At 53.6% G+C, this 15,422-nt stretch overlaps 1 protein-coding gene across 1 annotated transcript in view; it reads left to right on the top strand.

Moving 5' to 3' along the window:
* ANO2 (anoctamin 2) overlaps window positions 1-15,422 on the top strand; it is a 318,802-nt gene that overhangs the window by 97,440 nt on the left and 205,940 nt on the right. The window contains exon 9 of the mRNA XM_065886527.1: window positions 780-844. Within this exon, the coding sequence (XP_065742599.1) occupies window positions 780-844 (65 nt within the window). The remainder of the gene's footprint in view (window positions 1-779; window positions 845-15,422) is intronic.

Raw genomic sequence — 15,422 nt, forward strand, 5'->3', positions numbered from 1 at the left:
ATGATATTTGTCTTTCTCTGTCTGACCTACTTCACTCAGCCTGACAATCTCTAGGTCCATCCATGTCCCTGCAAAATGGCATTATTTTGTTCTTTTTTATGGCCGAGTAATGTTCCACTGTATATATGCACCACATCTTCTTTATCCATTCCTCCATTGATGGACATTTAGGTTGTCTCCGTGCCTTGGCTCTTGTAAATAGTGTTCCCTTGTCATCCTGTCTAAAATAGCACCCTACCCCCCTCTTCATATTCTACTCCCTACCTTGATTTATTTTTCTCCGTGACATTTATAAGTTAATATTTGTCTCTGCACACAAGGGGTAATAAGCCCCACGATGGCAGTGACTTTGTCTGGTTTACTGCTTTATCCAGTGTCTGGACAGGGCCTGGCACAAGGTGGATATTCAGTCAGTACTTATTAAACGAGTGAATAAGTGAACGCCAGGGCTCATCTGGCTGGACTCAGCAAGGCGAGGGAGTGAAGAGCGAGGGGTTTTGCTTGGTAGGTGCAGGACATCCAGAGTGTGATGAAGATCACCTTTATTACTGGGGGAGGACAAGTCAGCTTCTACAGCCTCCTGCCTTTGGAGTCTCCCTGTGGATACCTCATGGGAATTCTCCTGGAAGCTGGGCTTTGGGGATTCAATTTTGACTTGCCAGGATGGCTTTGGTGGGGAGGGGTGTGTGTCAAATGTTGACTTGCTAAAGCTGAATAACGAAAGGTGAATAGTTGTCTGCTGTACCTCTAATCTGGTTCCCTGTTTTTTTTTTGTTTAGCTGCTGTATCAAGAATGGGCACGCTATGGGGTGTTTTATAAGTTTCAGCCTATTGACCTCATCAGGTAAGATGTGGGAGGGGACTCTTGGGAGGACCCAAAAGGTCTCTGCCAACTGTCTTGGCTCCTGGAAGTGTGTTGGCCGAGCAGAGGGCTTGGCTGTTGTAGGCTGTGACGCCCCTGCTCTGTGTCCTACAGGTGGGGAGCCAGCTCCTGGGTGGGGGAGGGCAGTGGCAGCTGTGGGGCGGCAGGTAATGTAGACGGATGTTCCGTGACTTGCCTCTTGGGGTCTTCAGCACTGTGGTCTCTCCCTGCCTGCTCTTGTGGGGAGAGGAGTGAGTAGAGTTCTCTCTTTTATTATTGTCCCTCAAATTTGCCTAGAGAAGAACGTGGGTGAAGCAGATCCTTGGGTCATTCCCAAGTAGCCACAGTATTGACCAAGAGAAGGGAAGACCCGGCACATTGTATAAGGGCTAAGCCAGCTGGTCTGCGTGGAAATGCAGGCTTTTTATGGCTTCTCCAGAAAATTGGAAGGGAGAAGAGAACTGGGTCCTAAACCTCTCCCTTCAGCGCTGCTCCTAAAATGGTGCCCTATTGCCTTGGGAATTTCCCCAGTTTCTACAGAACATGGGTGAAAAGCTTTTTGAAAGAACATTCTAGAAGGCAGTAGGTCTGACTAGCCTCAAGTGGGTTCAGGGCTCTAGGAACTCCATGGGCTGTTGAAACCCCACCTCTTTCCCAGCTGGCATGTTGGGAGGACCCCTGTGCAGTGGGGGACCACTGGGCTGAGTGGGGTCTGGAGACTGGGGTCTTGCCCAGGCTTGGCCACTAGGGGCGATTGTTGCTCTGGTCAAGTCGCGTCCCCTCTTTGGTCTTCGGCATCCTGGTTTTCCGAAACTGGGAGCCTGAGCTAGGGCTCTACGGGGGAAATTTGATAGAGCACGCTTATTTGGAAACTATGGGGACCCTCGGCCCTGTGCCTGACATAGTGGACTCGCTGCCACTCAGTCACCTGTGGCTCACTTTAATGAGCTAATTCATCAGCCAGCAAACTCAGAGAGTGTTCCGGGCTGCTCGCCCTGGGCTGGGACGGCGAGAGGGGTGGCCGCCAGAAGGATCGAGTCCAGAGGGAGGGATTCCAGCTTCTTCTTGGAAGAAGACAGCAGGCTGGGAGTCACAGTTTGGGCAGGCTCACCTCCCACGCAGAGATGGGACGGCCCTCCCAGGGAACTGGGAGCTCAGTTGGACAGCAGGTGTTTGTTCCAGCTGAAGACCGTTAGCCGAGGGGCTGGGGTCGGGGAGCGAGGCCACAAATGCCGGTGACCGAGGCTCCCTCACCCTGCACGCACCTCCCGTCCCCTGGTGGCCTTTTGTGAGGTGCGGCCACCTAGACTGTTCTCTGGGCCACACCAGGGCTGCTTCCTCCGTGCCTGGTGGGCTTTGATCATCCTCTCTGCCTCTCTGGTGGCCACCCACGCTGTCGCCTGTTTTATCCAACTATTCACTCCTTTTGAAAAAATACGATGCCAGAAAATAAAAATTCTCCCTCCCGGAGAGCCCCACGTTTTCCTCCGGAGACTTCGGGTGACCGGCCGCCAGCTAAGTGGGCGACGGCTCCAGCGTGCCCTCCGTTTCAGCCACCGGAGCAGCCTCACCTGCGGGGGAAGAGGTGCCTTTGGAGCAGATCCTGGCTCTGGGGTCTGGCGGTTCCCGAGGACGCAGAGCCCAAAGCTGTCCAGACGGGTGCAGTGTGCTGTGGGGCTGGGGGCTGTCCACTGCCGCTTCCTCACCTGCTGCACAGTGCCAGTGGCCTGGATGTGGGGCTCGGACGCGCCTGGAGCCTCGGGCATCTTTCAGACACTGGCTGGAGGGGAGGGGATGGGACACAGGTAGTATGGGGGCTGTAGTGGGGGACTGTGACCTACCCAGAGGGGTGAGGAACTTACTCTGCTGGAGAGAGAGGAGGGGACTGTAGTGGGGAGAGAGGGAAGGGACAGAGGCGTTGGGGGCGTAGGTGGGTAGCAGAGGCAGGGAAGCCAAGAGCAGGCAGCTGGAGAGGAAACTGGGGTGGCGGGTGTGGGTCTCCCCGCACTCAGCTGGCTCCCCCTAAGCTCGTGTGTCCACGTCACCTCCTTCCTCTCCGCCATCTGCCAGTCCCCGGTCTGACCCCAGCTCCTGTGGGTGTGTCTTCAGCGCCACTTGCCTCTGCTGCCGCTTCTTCTCCATCCTTCCTGCCTTCACCTGTCGGGACCTAGTGGCCCACAGGGCCCAGCCTGAGGCCACCCTGACCCTGTGGTTCCATCGCGGCTCATGCCTGTGAACTGTGCCCTCTTGGTGCTCACGTAGGAACTGCGCCCATGTGGTCAGTGCTGAAGCATCCACAGAGGCAGGGGGGTCCAAGTTGAAGGTAAGCCCTGCAAAGGCCCAGCCGAGGTGTTTCCCGCCCGTTGCCTTGGGCCCCCAGCTCCTCATTGGCAGCACTGAGCGCTGCTTCTCTCCGGGTGCCCACGGTTTGGAACATTCGAAAGCACGGAGCAGCTGAGAGCCCAGCAGGGTGGGAGATCCGTTGGCATGTAAAGCTACCCTTCCCCTTCCGCAACCCTTCAAGCCTAAACTTGAGATTTAGGGTTCGAGGCTCCTTTCCCAGGTGTGTAAAGTGGACAGAGGGGGAGCAAGATGCCCCTTCCCGGGGCTTCCCTGGTGGCGCAGTGGTTGAGAGTCCGCCTGCCGATGCAGGGGACGCGGGTTCGTGCCCCGGTCCGGGAAGATCCCGCGTGCCGTGGAGCGGCTGGGCCCGTGAGCCGTGGCCGCTGAGCCTGCGCGTCCGGAGCCTGTGCTTCTCAATGGGAGAGGCCACAGCAGTGAAAGGCCCGCGTACCGCAAAAAAAAAAAAAAAAAAAAAAGATGCCCCTTCCCTGCACCCCGTGCCCCTCCCCCAGCAGCTGCATGGGCATCCGGGCCAGCAGGCTGCACTGTGAGATTGCTGATGGCGCTCCCAGGCCAGCAGAGCTCTCCACCCTGAGTCATACCCTTGCTCTAGAAACCTCGGGGCCTGCAGGCCTGAGTGGAGTGTGTGTGTGTGTGTGTATGTGAGTTGCCTGGGAAGCTCCCCAGGGAGGTATCCAGTAGCGACCCCCCTCACAGAAGAATCTTCTGGGAACTCCGAGCCCGAAGCACTTGTGCCCTGGAAGAAACAAGGTGTGTGTTGGAGCCAGTGGGGGAAATGAGGTTTTAGCTGGAGGGAAATGGCCCTACTAGTCCCTTGGGGCTACATGAGTGTCCCTGCAGGCAGAGGAGTAAGTTTCTGCCTGCACGGCCCTGGGTTACTTCCCTGACATCCCAGGAGGGAAATGGCCTTCATTTTCTGGGGAACCCGGGAGGCTGGGCCTTTTGGCTTGACTAATATGGGGTGATCCTGTATTAGTCAGCGCCCTGCCCTGTCTTTTCACTAAAATGAACATCTGCTCACGGGCAGATTTTCTTAGCTGGGAGGTTTTGATGTGGATGAGATAAAACGACAGGCTTTGAACATCTGAGTTAGATTTAGCTACTAACCGTACTTTGCTGAAGCTGAGATGCAAAATTGTATTTTAAAGCATCTGCCACTGACTGCCTGTGACCGCGTGTGGAGGAGAGGCGCCCAGAAGTCCACCGGGCTCGGGGGATGTGTAGCTGTGGACTCTGGGGAATGGGCCAAGGGCATCGTACACGGGCAGCATCCACTGTGTCAAGTCGGGATTACAGTTTAGAGAGGGGTAAATGGCTCGTCCTCGTTCCCTCCTCTTTCAGGGATGCCATTTCCCAAGGGAGGCTTCCTAAGATCAGGCCCTGGGCGTGAAACCCATCCCTGTGGCAGGTCTGGAGTCCTCTCAGAAATGTCCTGCTTCCTCAATGACCTAACAGTGGTATCTATGCCGGTTCAAGAGCCTTTGGGCATCATCTGTGGACAGCAAGAGTGGCACTGTGCCTCCACCTTGCTACACGTCTCTACCATCCTAGACTTCCAGCCCTCTCCAGCCCCACCAGTGGAGAGCCCATCCAGGACCTCGGCATCACAGGAATTGGCTTTTCCTCCTCCTGATAAAAGGCAGAGGTGCTTGTTCTTGCCAGAATTCCCCAGAAAGGCCACTAGGAGGTTGCGTGATTTGATGCATCCCTCTGTGTCTCTGAGCCCCACTTCTAACCTCCTGAAACGCGACGCATCCACGTCCCTCCAGGAGGGAGACGGAGGAAGCCACATTCTTAGCAGGCTTCTCAGCAGGCCAGGCTCAGGAAGGACTGGCTGCAGCTGGTTTGGGGGAGGGAATGGAGAGGAAAAAACGTTGATCAACCTGCGATGAGTTATTTCCTGAGCCCTGCTGCCTCCTCCTTGATCCTTCCCTGGGATTTATAAAGGCAGTTCAGCTCAATGCAGTAAACATTCACTGATGCTCACAGTGGGCAGATCTCTGGAGGCACGGCGAGACGTAGGGTGGAGTCTGCGTCCTTACGGATCTAGCAGTTACGCAGGGAGACAGACCCGTGGGAGGCAGGATGAATTGAGGGCTTTTCAGGACTGTCATATATAAGTACTAAACATGATAGGTTGGGACAATAGATGGAGAGTTGTTGCTACTAGCAGAATAAGGGAAGACTTCCTAGAAGAGGTGGTGCTGGAATTGGAAACATTGCTTTCTGAAAGGCTGAGGTTAAAGGTCCTGAATGTGTCTTTGTCACCAGCCTGGGCTGCCCTGAATATGGACTTGTGGAGCCTGGTGTCGACGGCCAGAAATCACAGTGCCCCAAAGCCAGGTCCTTCCTGACTGCCAGTCGGGAGAGGTCAAGTCAAGAACTTGACTTGTAGATCTCGCCCCACCTGCGTGGACTCTGTGCCAACCTGGCCCGTGTCCCTGGCTCTGACCTGTAAGTTAGCAGAGCATCCAGTCTTGGAAGGAGATGAGGCTGGACCCAAGAGAGGAAGCCAAGGAGAGGTGACGTGTGGGACTAGCACCTTGGTATCTGCAGGTCTCATGCTTTGAAGTATTGGGTTTAGCAGGGAAACGTTATGCAGGCTGGAAAGAAGTCACGTCTCATGGGCCTGAAGAAGATTTTTCCTTTACCTCTGAGGGCGTAGGAACATAGTAGACAGAGAAAAATAGGCAGTAGCTGGTTGAGGCGAGGCAGAAACAGGGATGGCGATGTTCCGTGCAGTTATATTCTGGCCCGTTTTACAGACTGGGAAATAAGTCAAGCTGTTCATAAAACGTGAGGTGTCCCACTCTCCTTTCTCTCCCCCCTCCCTGCAGAGTGCCACTCCCCGCCAGGTCTGCACCCTCTAGAGGAGAGGAGTCGGCCTGGGGCTGCCAGTGGACCAGGAATTGAATACGGTGCCCCCAGCTCTAGTCCGAGGCTGCACCCAAAGGCCGTCCTGGTCCCCTGAGGGTGGCCTCCCTGGCTTCCACGGCTGGTGGCTCTTGGTTCAGATCAAACTGAATCTTCCTTCCTGGAGTGTCAGCCGTATGGTACTTGGTGGCTCCCGTGGCACCAGGAGGCTGCATGTGTATCCCTGTGGCCTCCCACGGTTGCACGGCCGGAGCTGGGACGGGGTGAGGGTCTGGTTTCCCAGCTCACTGCCTCCTTGACTCCCTTATGTCACGTCCTAGTTCCCAAGGGGAAGGGAAGCTGATATTAGCCTGAAAATATGTGACAAGGCTGTAATTTCCTATCCCCTTGGACCTTGTGCGCAGTAGACTCTCAGTTATCCAGGACGCCTGGGACCAAACCATGGCATCACAGAGGTGGGAGGAGCTTAGAGGCTGGCTGGCCTCAGTGCCCCGCCATGGAACGGGGAATTGAAGACCTCCTCTCCCCGCATATTGATCGAGCAGATGCCCAGCCTCTGCATGCTTTTTCTTGTAATGGGGGAGACGCCTGGCCTCGGGGGCAGCTTGTCTGTCTGCTGGACATTTTTAGCCACTAGAAATGGTCCTGGAGCCAGAGCAAGAACTCTGCTGATTTCCCTCTGTTTCAGTCCTGTTCTGAACAAGAGCATTCTATTGTGTAGGCCAGCCTTTAATTAGTTGAAAATAGCTCTTGCGTCCCTAACAGTTCTGCACGCGTGACCGCCTGGCCTCGCTGTGTGTCCTCCTGTAATGCGGGCTCTTCTAACAGCCTCATCATCGTGAGCGTCCTCTTTGGGACCCACTGGCCTGGGAAAGTCAGAGCAGGGCCCTCCTGCACGCACACCTCACCTGTTATAGTTAAGCTGACACCTGTTTGCACTGACCACATGTGAGACACTGGTGCTGGGGGATAGAGATGAATTAAGCATGACCCCGTTCTCCAGGAGCTCAAGCTCAAAGTCAAATCCCCAAGCGTGTAGGTGACCACGTGGCTTTTCTGGGAAATGGAGGGACAGACTGATGGAGAAATTTTTCAAAGAGTAACTGTGAGGCTATAGAAAAACAGGGTATAGAGAAGATCATGGGGATGGGGGGAAGCTGACCCCCAGACCAGTCATCTGTGATGAGGGGGCTCAGGGCTATCAGCTGTGCCTCGGGCAGAGATTTTTGGGGGGTGACTCTGACTCTTTCTGGAAACATCTGTTGACGCATGGCAGCACCCACAGACCCCTGAAAATCTCAGAAAACATTTTAGGGTCACATCACTTAGGGATTTACCAAATCGTGGCAAAACCTCATGTGTCCAAGTCAGGTTATCCTGCCTAGAGAAAAACCAGCCAGGCTAGAACTGTTTCAGGGAAGGAAAAGAAATGTGATCAAAAATGTAGAGAGGCAGCCATATGAAGACAGACTTAAACAAATAAGAGCTCCCACTCTAGGAAGAAGTGGAGACGGAGTGAGGCTGCACTTGTTAATTTAGGAGATGGATAGGGTGACTGTCCACGTGTTTATCAAGCCCCGAGGCACCTGCCTAGGGACATTCCTCTAGACTGAGAGCAGTGGGTTAAGGATGAGAAGAACTTGGTTTGGGCTCCAGCCTTGATTCCAAGTGATATAATACTGGGGCAAGCCGTTCTCTCTCAAGCCTCCGTTTCCTCAGCTGTGAAATGGGCATCATAACACCTGTCCTACCTTCCCCACAGTATTATTGCGAGGATTACGATATAGTTGTGCAAAGAGCGTGGTGATGGACACAGGTCTGGTTAGGTAGAGTTGTTATTTATCTGCTCCCTGGGGGAAGTTATACTATTCCCTAAACTAGCAGAATTTTCTCTAGTTCTTTAGTTTGTCTTGACAAATATTGTATAATCATAAGACTATTTTTTTAACATCTTTATTGGGGTATAATTGCTTTACAGTGGTGTGTTAGTTTCTGCTGTATAACAAAGTGAATCAGCTATACGTATACATATATCCCCATATCCCCTCTCTCTTGCGTCTCCCTCCCACCCTCCCTATCCCACCCCTCCAGGCGGTCACAAAGCACCGAGCTGATCTCCCTGTGCTATGCGGCTGCTTCCCACTAGCTATCTATTCTACATTTGGTAGTGTATATATGTCCACGCCACTCTCTCACTTCAAGACTGTGTTTTTTTCAAATTGTAAACCAATGTACTGTATTCACGTTGCGTGTGTGTGCTCTGTGCCTCCTAGCGGCCCTGCCAAGTGGATGTTTTTACCTCTGTGTTACGGGGGTGAGGGGATGGGGTGCTGAGCTCAGGGAGATAGGAGCTTCCCGAAGCCACAAGCCAGCCCACCTGGGATTTAAACCCAGGCCTGTCCGACTCCAGAACCTGTGTGTTTGCCCTCGTACCACATGGCTGAAGGTGACCCAGAGCGTCGTCCAGCCAGACGTTGGGCAAGCTGGGTTTCCAGATACCTAGCGCTAATCCCTTTGATCAGCATCCTCTGAGGGGCAGCTGGCGTGGTCTGCGGAGGGGGGAGGGGGGCTCACTGACCAGATCACCCCCTGCTCTGCGATGGGCCATCCTCGTGAACACCCCTGTCTCAGCAGGAGTGACGTGTCACTCGCAAGAGCTGTTGGTTAGGGGGCCCCTGGATGCCATGTTTTGGTTTCTCATTTCTGCTTTCCAGAGTCTTTCTTTTCCCCGACTTCTTCCATGTCATCAGGTTGTAAGCTGTCACTTCTTGCTTTTGTCAACCGAGTAGGTTCCTCCCCGACTTCAGTTCGCTGCTCCGTCGCAGCTTTAGTAACCGGACCCCTGAGCAGGTAGCATTGTGCGCCAGGTACGCCTCTTCCACAGCCTGTCCCGGAGTCTGCCTCCCGGCAGGTGTGGGATCTTGTGGAGGCTCTGCCTTTGTCATGGAAATGTCTTCCTGGTGTTTCCCAGTGAGAGTGAAATGGTGTTTCCAAGATGGGACCAGAGTCAGTGTGGTAAGGCAGGTGGCTTTGCCGAGAAGAGCTGCATTTTGTCCCTCTTGCTTGTTTTGGGAGGTCACAAGAAATCCAGGCCAGAGCTCAGAGTCTGTTGACACAAGAGTCGATCCCTACATCAAGGGTCTACTGGATGCCAAGCTTTGTCGTGGGTGTGGTGTCAAAGCGAAAAGAAGGGGGAAAGCAGGAAGCTTGAAGTGTAACAGTGGGATCCCAGGTGCTCACAGTAGATCTGATGGAAGCTGCAGAGGTAAAGTGGTACCCAACGGGGAACCTGGGCACAGAGCTGTGCGTAGACGGGCTGGGGGCAAGGTGGTGGGCAAGGGGATGGGCCAGAGGTTCTGAAGGGGTTTGTGACTAGCTTTAGCGTGGTTGATGAGAGAAAGATGAGACTTACAGGACAGGCGAGTTTTGAGCAGAAAGTAGAGATCTGAAGGAAGAAGGAAGTGTGGTTGGGAGATTTACAAGAGTCAGGTTGAAGTATTCTTGGTCAGGAAATGCTGACGGAAGTGTAGGCTCAAGAACAGGTTGAGGCTGCAGACAGCTGACAGGAGAGCCCTGGGGCTACGGGAAGTGGTTGGAGGAGGTATCTGAGACGGTGCAGGGGGAGGAAAGCCTAGACAAAGGGGCCGTGGTGATGGGGAGCAAAAGGAGATGCCGTCAAGTGGTTTCTCTGGGATTTAGGTGGCAAAACAGAGCTTTCGGGGGTTCAGGACTTGTGCGCTCCTAGCTGTGAGGTGAGAATGGCCCGTCTCACTCACCCACTCTTGGGAAACTTTGGGCAAGTCATTCAGCCCTTTGGATCTGGTGCACATCCTCTTGCTGAGAGAGAGAAAGAGAGGAATCTTTGCGTCTCCTCCACAAACCCTCTAGGCTGTGATGGCAGCTGCCATCTGTCTGTGGGAAGCAGGACCTCAGGTGGATCCGAGGGGCTGATCTCGCCCTAGAAGGAAGGAGGGGACTGGCCGGGGGATAGGTCACCATGGACACGGCCCGACTCTTTGATCCCCCTGAGCCACTGTTTCACCGCCTGTCTCTGGAACCCCTGAGCTCCCCATTCCTGCTAACGATATTCTGCTGAGTGATGTTCTCCACCCACGCCACATGGGTATGTGACCAACATAAACAGAAGACGTCTTGACACATTGAATAACATCGTTGCAACACACGTTACAACAGCGACCGCAAGATCTCTCCATTTAATTAGCTGGGCATGCCCAGGCGCTTCGCACAGACGTATGCCTCTGTTTCAGGAACGGAAAACCACAGCATTTTGTGGGTTTGGAAGTCACAGACATGAGCAAGAAAAAGACAAAACAAAAAGCTTCAAGATCGCTGCCTGGGAGACTGCTGTCCTCCAGTACCTTCTTGGGATTTGCTCAAGGTAGTCAAAGGTGTGGGTAGTTGGGTAACTGCCAGGGATGGCTGTCTGCCCTGGCAGAGTGGCTGACTCTGATGTGGAGAGGTTGTGACCCTCAGCCCGCATCGCCCAGCCCATTCCAGGGCCTCAGGAAGCCCTCCTTGAAGGCTCAGGACTCAGGGCTGGTGCCTCAGCCCTGTCGGTTTCTTTCATAAAATCCGTGTTAACTGAACACAGGAGAGACAGAGATGAGATTGGAGGACTGGGACCTTGAACTTTTTATTTGGAATTGTAGTCTGGAGGAGGGTAAGTGCAATGGCTTAGTTTCCAGCAGTTACCAGTTCTGACAACATGGCAGTATTTCCTTAGGCTGACACGCAGCCCAATCGTCAGCCTTCGGGCGGACAGGCAAGCCGCTCCTTCTCCAAGCTTCCCCCCGGCCTGTTTCCCCTTCCTGTCAAATCCTAGGGGGATCACGCTGCCCCCCTCCCCCCACCATGGACACCCTAACACTTCTCTGAAGGTTTAACCCTGGGGGTGAGGTTAAGCCCTCTGATGGTCCAGCAGCCAGCTGGAAGCATCTCTCAGGGACATCATGAAAGAAAGAGGAGAGTCCCCAAACTCAGACCTCTCACCGTCCAGTCTTCTCACTGAGAAGACTCAGTGTTTTGGGAGAGATTTAAGAGAATGGATAATTCAGTTCCCTTTGATGCGGTATATTTATTGGGCATCTCTGCTGTGTTTGTTTTATTTGTGTTTTTGGTTTCAGGTGCTAGAGTTAAAGTGAAGAAAAAGACAGATGTGGACTTAGATAACTTACCTAATCACCTTGGGTGATTAGATGATTTACCATCTAACCTAGGACGCTCTTGAGAGTGAAAGGGAGCATTATTAATAGCCATGCTGAGTATACTAGTCAGCTACTGTCAAAATAACACTGCATAACAAACCACCCCCAGATCTACAGCTTACAACACCGGTTGTTTATTTTTCTTGCTCAAGTGTCTGTAGGTTGAGTGGGAAAGGTCTGCTTCAGGCTGAGGGTCGGCTGGGCTTGGCTCCAGGCTTCAGACTGTGTTCAGGTCTCCACAGGTCTGCATGCTCTCCACAGATCAGAAGCCACCTGGGCGTGGTCCTCTCATGGTGAGTCACAAGAGCCCAAGGAAAAGCAGGGAAACATACACACGGTGCCTCTTAAGGCATCGTTGGCATCCCATCCTCTAGGGCTCCACTGGCCAAAGCAGTTGTATGGCTGAGCACAAATCCATGTTTCTGGAAAGTACACTCTTTCTTAAGGGGAGAGGAGTCGGTATTTGCCGAACGCCCATGTAACCTGCCCCAGTGAGACAACAGGTATAAACCAGGACCGTTCCGGAAATATGTGGACCTGTGGTCCACCCTTGTCTGGTCTCGTGGAGCTTATGAACTAGCAGGAAAGACAGATTATGTCTAGTCTTTTATTATTATTTTTATTGTTTTAAAATTTTTATTGGACTATAGTTGATTTACAATGATGTGTTAGTTTCAGGTGTATAGCAAAGTGATATATAAAACTGAATATATCAATATATATATTCTCTTTCAGAATCTTTTCCCTTATAGATTATTACAAGGTATTGAGTGTAGTTCCCTGTGCTGTACAGTAGGTCCTTGTTGTTTATTTTATATATAGTAGTGTGTATACGTTAATTCCAAACTCCTTATTTATGCCAGTAATGTATAGTTAATTGTGAGTGTGACATGGGTTACACTAGCAGATATGGGGTGTCATGGGCAATCCAACCTCATTGGAGAAGGCCAGCTGAGGAAGTGGCATTTAAATGAAGATTTGGTGCATGAGTGAGAGCCAGGCAGAGATGAGCAGGATAACGACAGTAGCTCACGGCCCGTGGTACCTCCTGTGTGCCAGGCGCTGTCTAAGCCCCGTGCACTTGCTAACTCACAGCGACCCTTTGAGACATACTATCACCCTCAGTTTCCGGATGAGCAGTTCAGACACAAAGAGGGTGTTAAGTCACCCGCCGTCACACAGCTAGTGAGTAAGGAAGAGGTGAGGTTTGAACTCCTAAGTCTGGCTCCAGAGTCAGTTCTCTTTGCCACAGGGTATGCTGCCCACAACAGAAAGAGGGGGCCTGGGGTGCCTGGTGTTAGGTCAGCAGTGGGGGGAGTAATGGGGGCCAGGCTGGGGCGAAGCAGGGACCAGGTCCTGGAGGATCTTTCCGAAACCACAGGCCAGCCCATCTGAGATTCAAACCCAGGCCTGTCTGACTCCAGAAACGATGTGTTTTCCCTGGTACCACGTGGCTGAAGGTGACACAGAGCTCCGTTCATTCGTGGGCCGTTTGAAGATTTGGGGCTTTATCCTAAGGGAAAGAGCCTGTCCTTGAAGGGTTTGGCTTATGCGGGTGTAGATGTGTGGACGGCACTGATGTGGGCCGGTTGCTTTTACTTTGAAAGGACCTGAGGCTCCTCTGTGTGGGCGCTAGAAAGGACCCGAGATATTGTATGTTTTGTGCCAAACAGGATGGAGGGAGGGTGGGGAGTGTGGGGAGAGGAACAGCTTCTCCTCCCGGACGCCCTCTGTCCTTGTGCGAGGACTTGGTGGGCATTCTGGGGAGTGGGAGTCCAGTCTTCTTATCCTCCACGTCCCAGCTGACCCGCAGGTTTCACTAGGTGGTATCAGTGCATGGGAACTGTCTCTCCCCACTCACCAGCGGGGATGTCTTCGTGGGTGTGATGGTGACCACAGCGGACACAGCACTTACCCCACGCTCACCGGGTACCCATGTCACCTCGCCCAGTGTGGACCTGATCTGGTCTGATCTTCGCGGCGACCCTGTGAACTTGGCACAATCATTGTCCCCCGTTTCCAAGATGAGGACACAGCAGTGCAGAGAAGATAAGTCACTAGCCGCAAATCTCAGGCAGGACCATTGCAGAGTCCGTTACTTCAACCACTTCACTGCACTGTGAGGGAGGAAACAGTGCTGGTGAGACACGTGGGCTGCTTCTCAAGTGGGGCCCCAAGGCAGAGGGTGGGGTAGTGGATGGATGTGGTCAGGTGCCCAGATGGGGTGGTAAAGGGTTTCTAGGATCTTTTAGAATAAAACAGATCTGGTTCCTTAAGGAGGGTGTTGCCGTAGATCGTGGGGACTTAGGAATTTTAGCTCTGGGGATCCTTGAAAACCATTCTCTTACTTTATTAAAAAAAAAAAAAAATCCTCTAGCAGAAGTAACAAGGTGGAGGGATGGAGGTATCATGTCTGAGGCCACTTCCAAGTAAGGAATCTTTAATATGTACCTTGCTGACTTTTAATAGGGACGGCAGTGAGCTAGGAGGTGGGAGGACGTGTGAGATTAGAGGTGGCGATGCTCCAGGCAGGTAGATTACCTGCTGCCTTCCTCACCTAACAAGGGGGTTGGGCCAGGTGATCTGTAACATCCCTTCCGGGGCTAACTTTCTAGGCTGTACGGGATACCGTTGCAAGCCTGAAGCTGGTCTTGGGGCAAGACCCAAGGTTTCCCCGGGGAGCAAGTTGAATTTGGGGTTGGAACCCAGGAGTCTGGACCCCAGCCCTGGACTCTGTCCACTGGACTCGCCCCCTCTTAGGGGCACCCCTGTACCCACATCCCTGGATTCCTCTCTTCTCTCCATTAACCTCTCCCCCTTCCACGCAACCCATCTCTGGTTTCTTTTGCCTTTCCGGCTTTGATCACATCTGGAGCATTTTGTAGAGTTGATGAGTGTGTGTTTTCCTGTTGGGACACATGGTGTCTATCAGAGACACTTAAGAAGCCCGGATGAGTGGAAGAGTCTGCGTGGCATCTCAAGGGCTGCTGGCCTGGAGGGTGGATGGCAGCTGTGTGGCAGGGGACCTGGCATGAGGGCCAGCTGACTCTCGGGAAGGCCCAGAGGCCCGGCCTGGGGCCTGCTGTTCCACATGGCTGTGAGCTGTCCTAGTGGGTTGGTGCCTGCATGTATGTGTGTGTGTGTGTGTGTGTGTGTGTGTGTGTGTGTGTGTGTGTAAAGGCCTGGAAGGGCCCCTCTGCCTTGTTGCTATGGGATGCTGCCTTCAGTGCTTTGCTCTCCATGGTAACCAGGAACATAAGCCAAGTGTGTGTCCCCTCCAGGGCGACAGTGGGTGACGGATGTGCTATGGGGCTGAGAGGCAGCGCCGTGCTGTCTGTGAAAGGTGACGATAATTTCCAGTGAGCCGCCTGGCTGGACCAGTGAGTGTGAGTGTGAGCGTGGATGAGATGCAGAGTGGGCTTCCCAGAGGGAAGGAGCTGGGGACGTGCCTTCCCCAGGCCCCAAGATCAGACCTCCCTTTGCCGTGTGTTACCTGTTCCCTTGGTGTTGGCCTTTAATCCCCGTAGTCCCGGGCGTGGGCGGGAGGGAGTGGGCGTGATTCTACGTGGGTGAAGATGCTCTCGGCAGGAAGAGTGGTGGTGGAGGAAGGAGACAGACTTTATGAAGGTGATTCTCAAGGACTGAGGTCCCGCTTGCCCTCCTTTTCTTCTCTTTCTCCCTGTTATGGGTGGAGGGGTAGTGGGTGCGCCCAGCCAACGCTGCTTACCTTCTGTTTGGAGCCTGACCCCCGGCTCCCCCGAGGCTGTCTCCTCCACCCTCCCCACACCCCCCGAGGTTCTCATCTCCAGGCTTCGTGGCTCTGTGCAGCCCCCTCGACCTCCGCGCTCCCCTTGAACTTTCTCCTTCTCTCCCCCGATAACCCTCGCATTTTATTTTTCCCTTTTCCTTCCCTCTCCTTTCCTTACCCAGCCCCTCCAGCTCTGTACACTCCTCGTGAGGTCTTCCAGATCTGGGGGCAAGGGACCCCCGGCTGGGAGTTCATAGGCCCGGGGTGGGGAGTGCTGGGGCCTGCCCCGCCGAGTTCAGCCAGCCACCTTGTAAATGCGCCTGTAGGTCTAACAGCGCAGCCCCGTCTG

This window comes from Phocoena phocoena, chromosome 11 (genome assembly GCF_963924675.1).
Source record: "Phocoena phocoena chromosome 11, mPhoPho1.1, whole genome shotgun sequence".
Taxonomy (NCBI): Eukaryota; Metazoa; Chordata; class Mammalia; order Artiodactyla; family Phocoenidae; genus Phocoena; species Phocoena phocoena.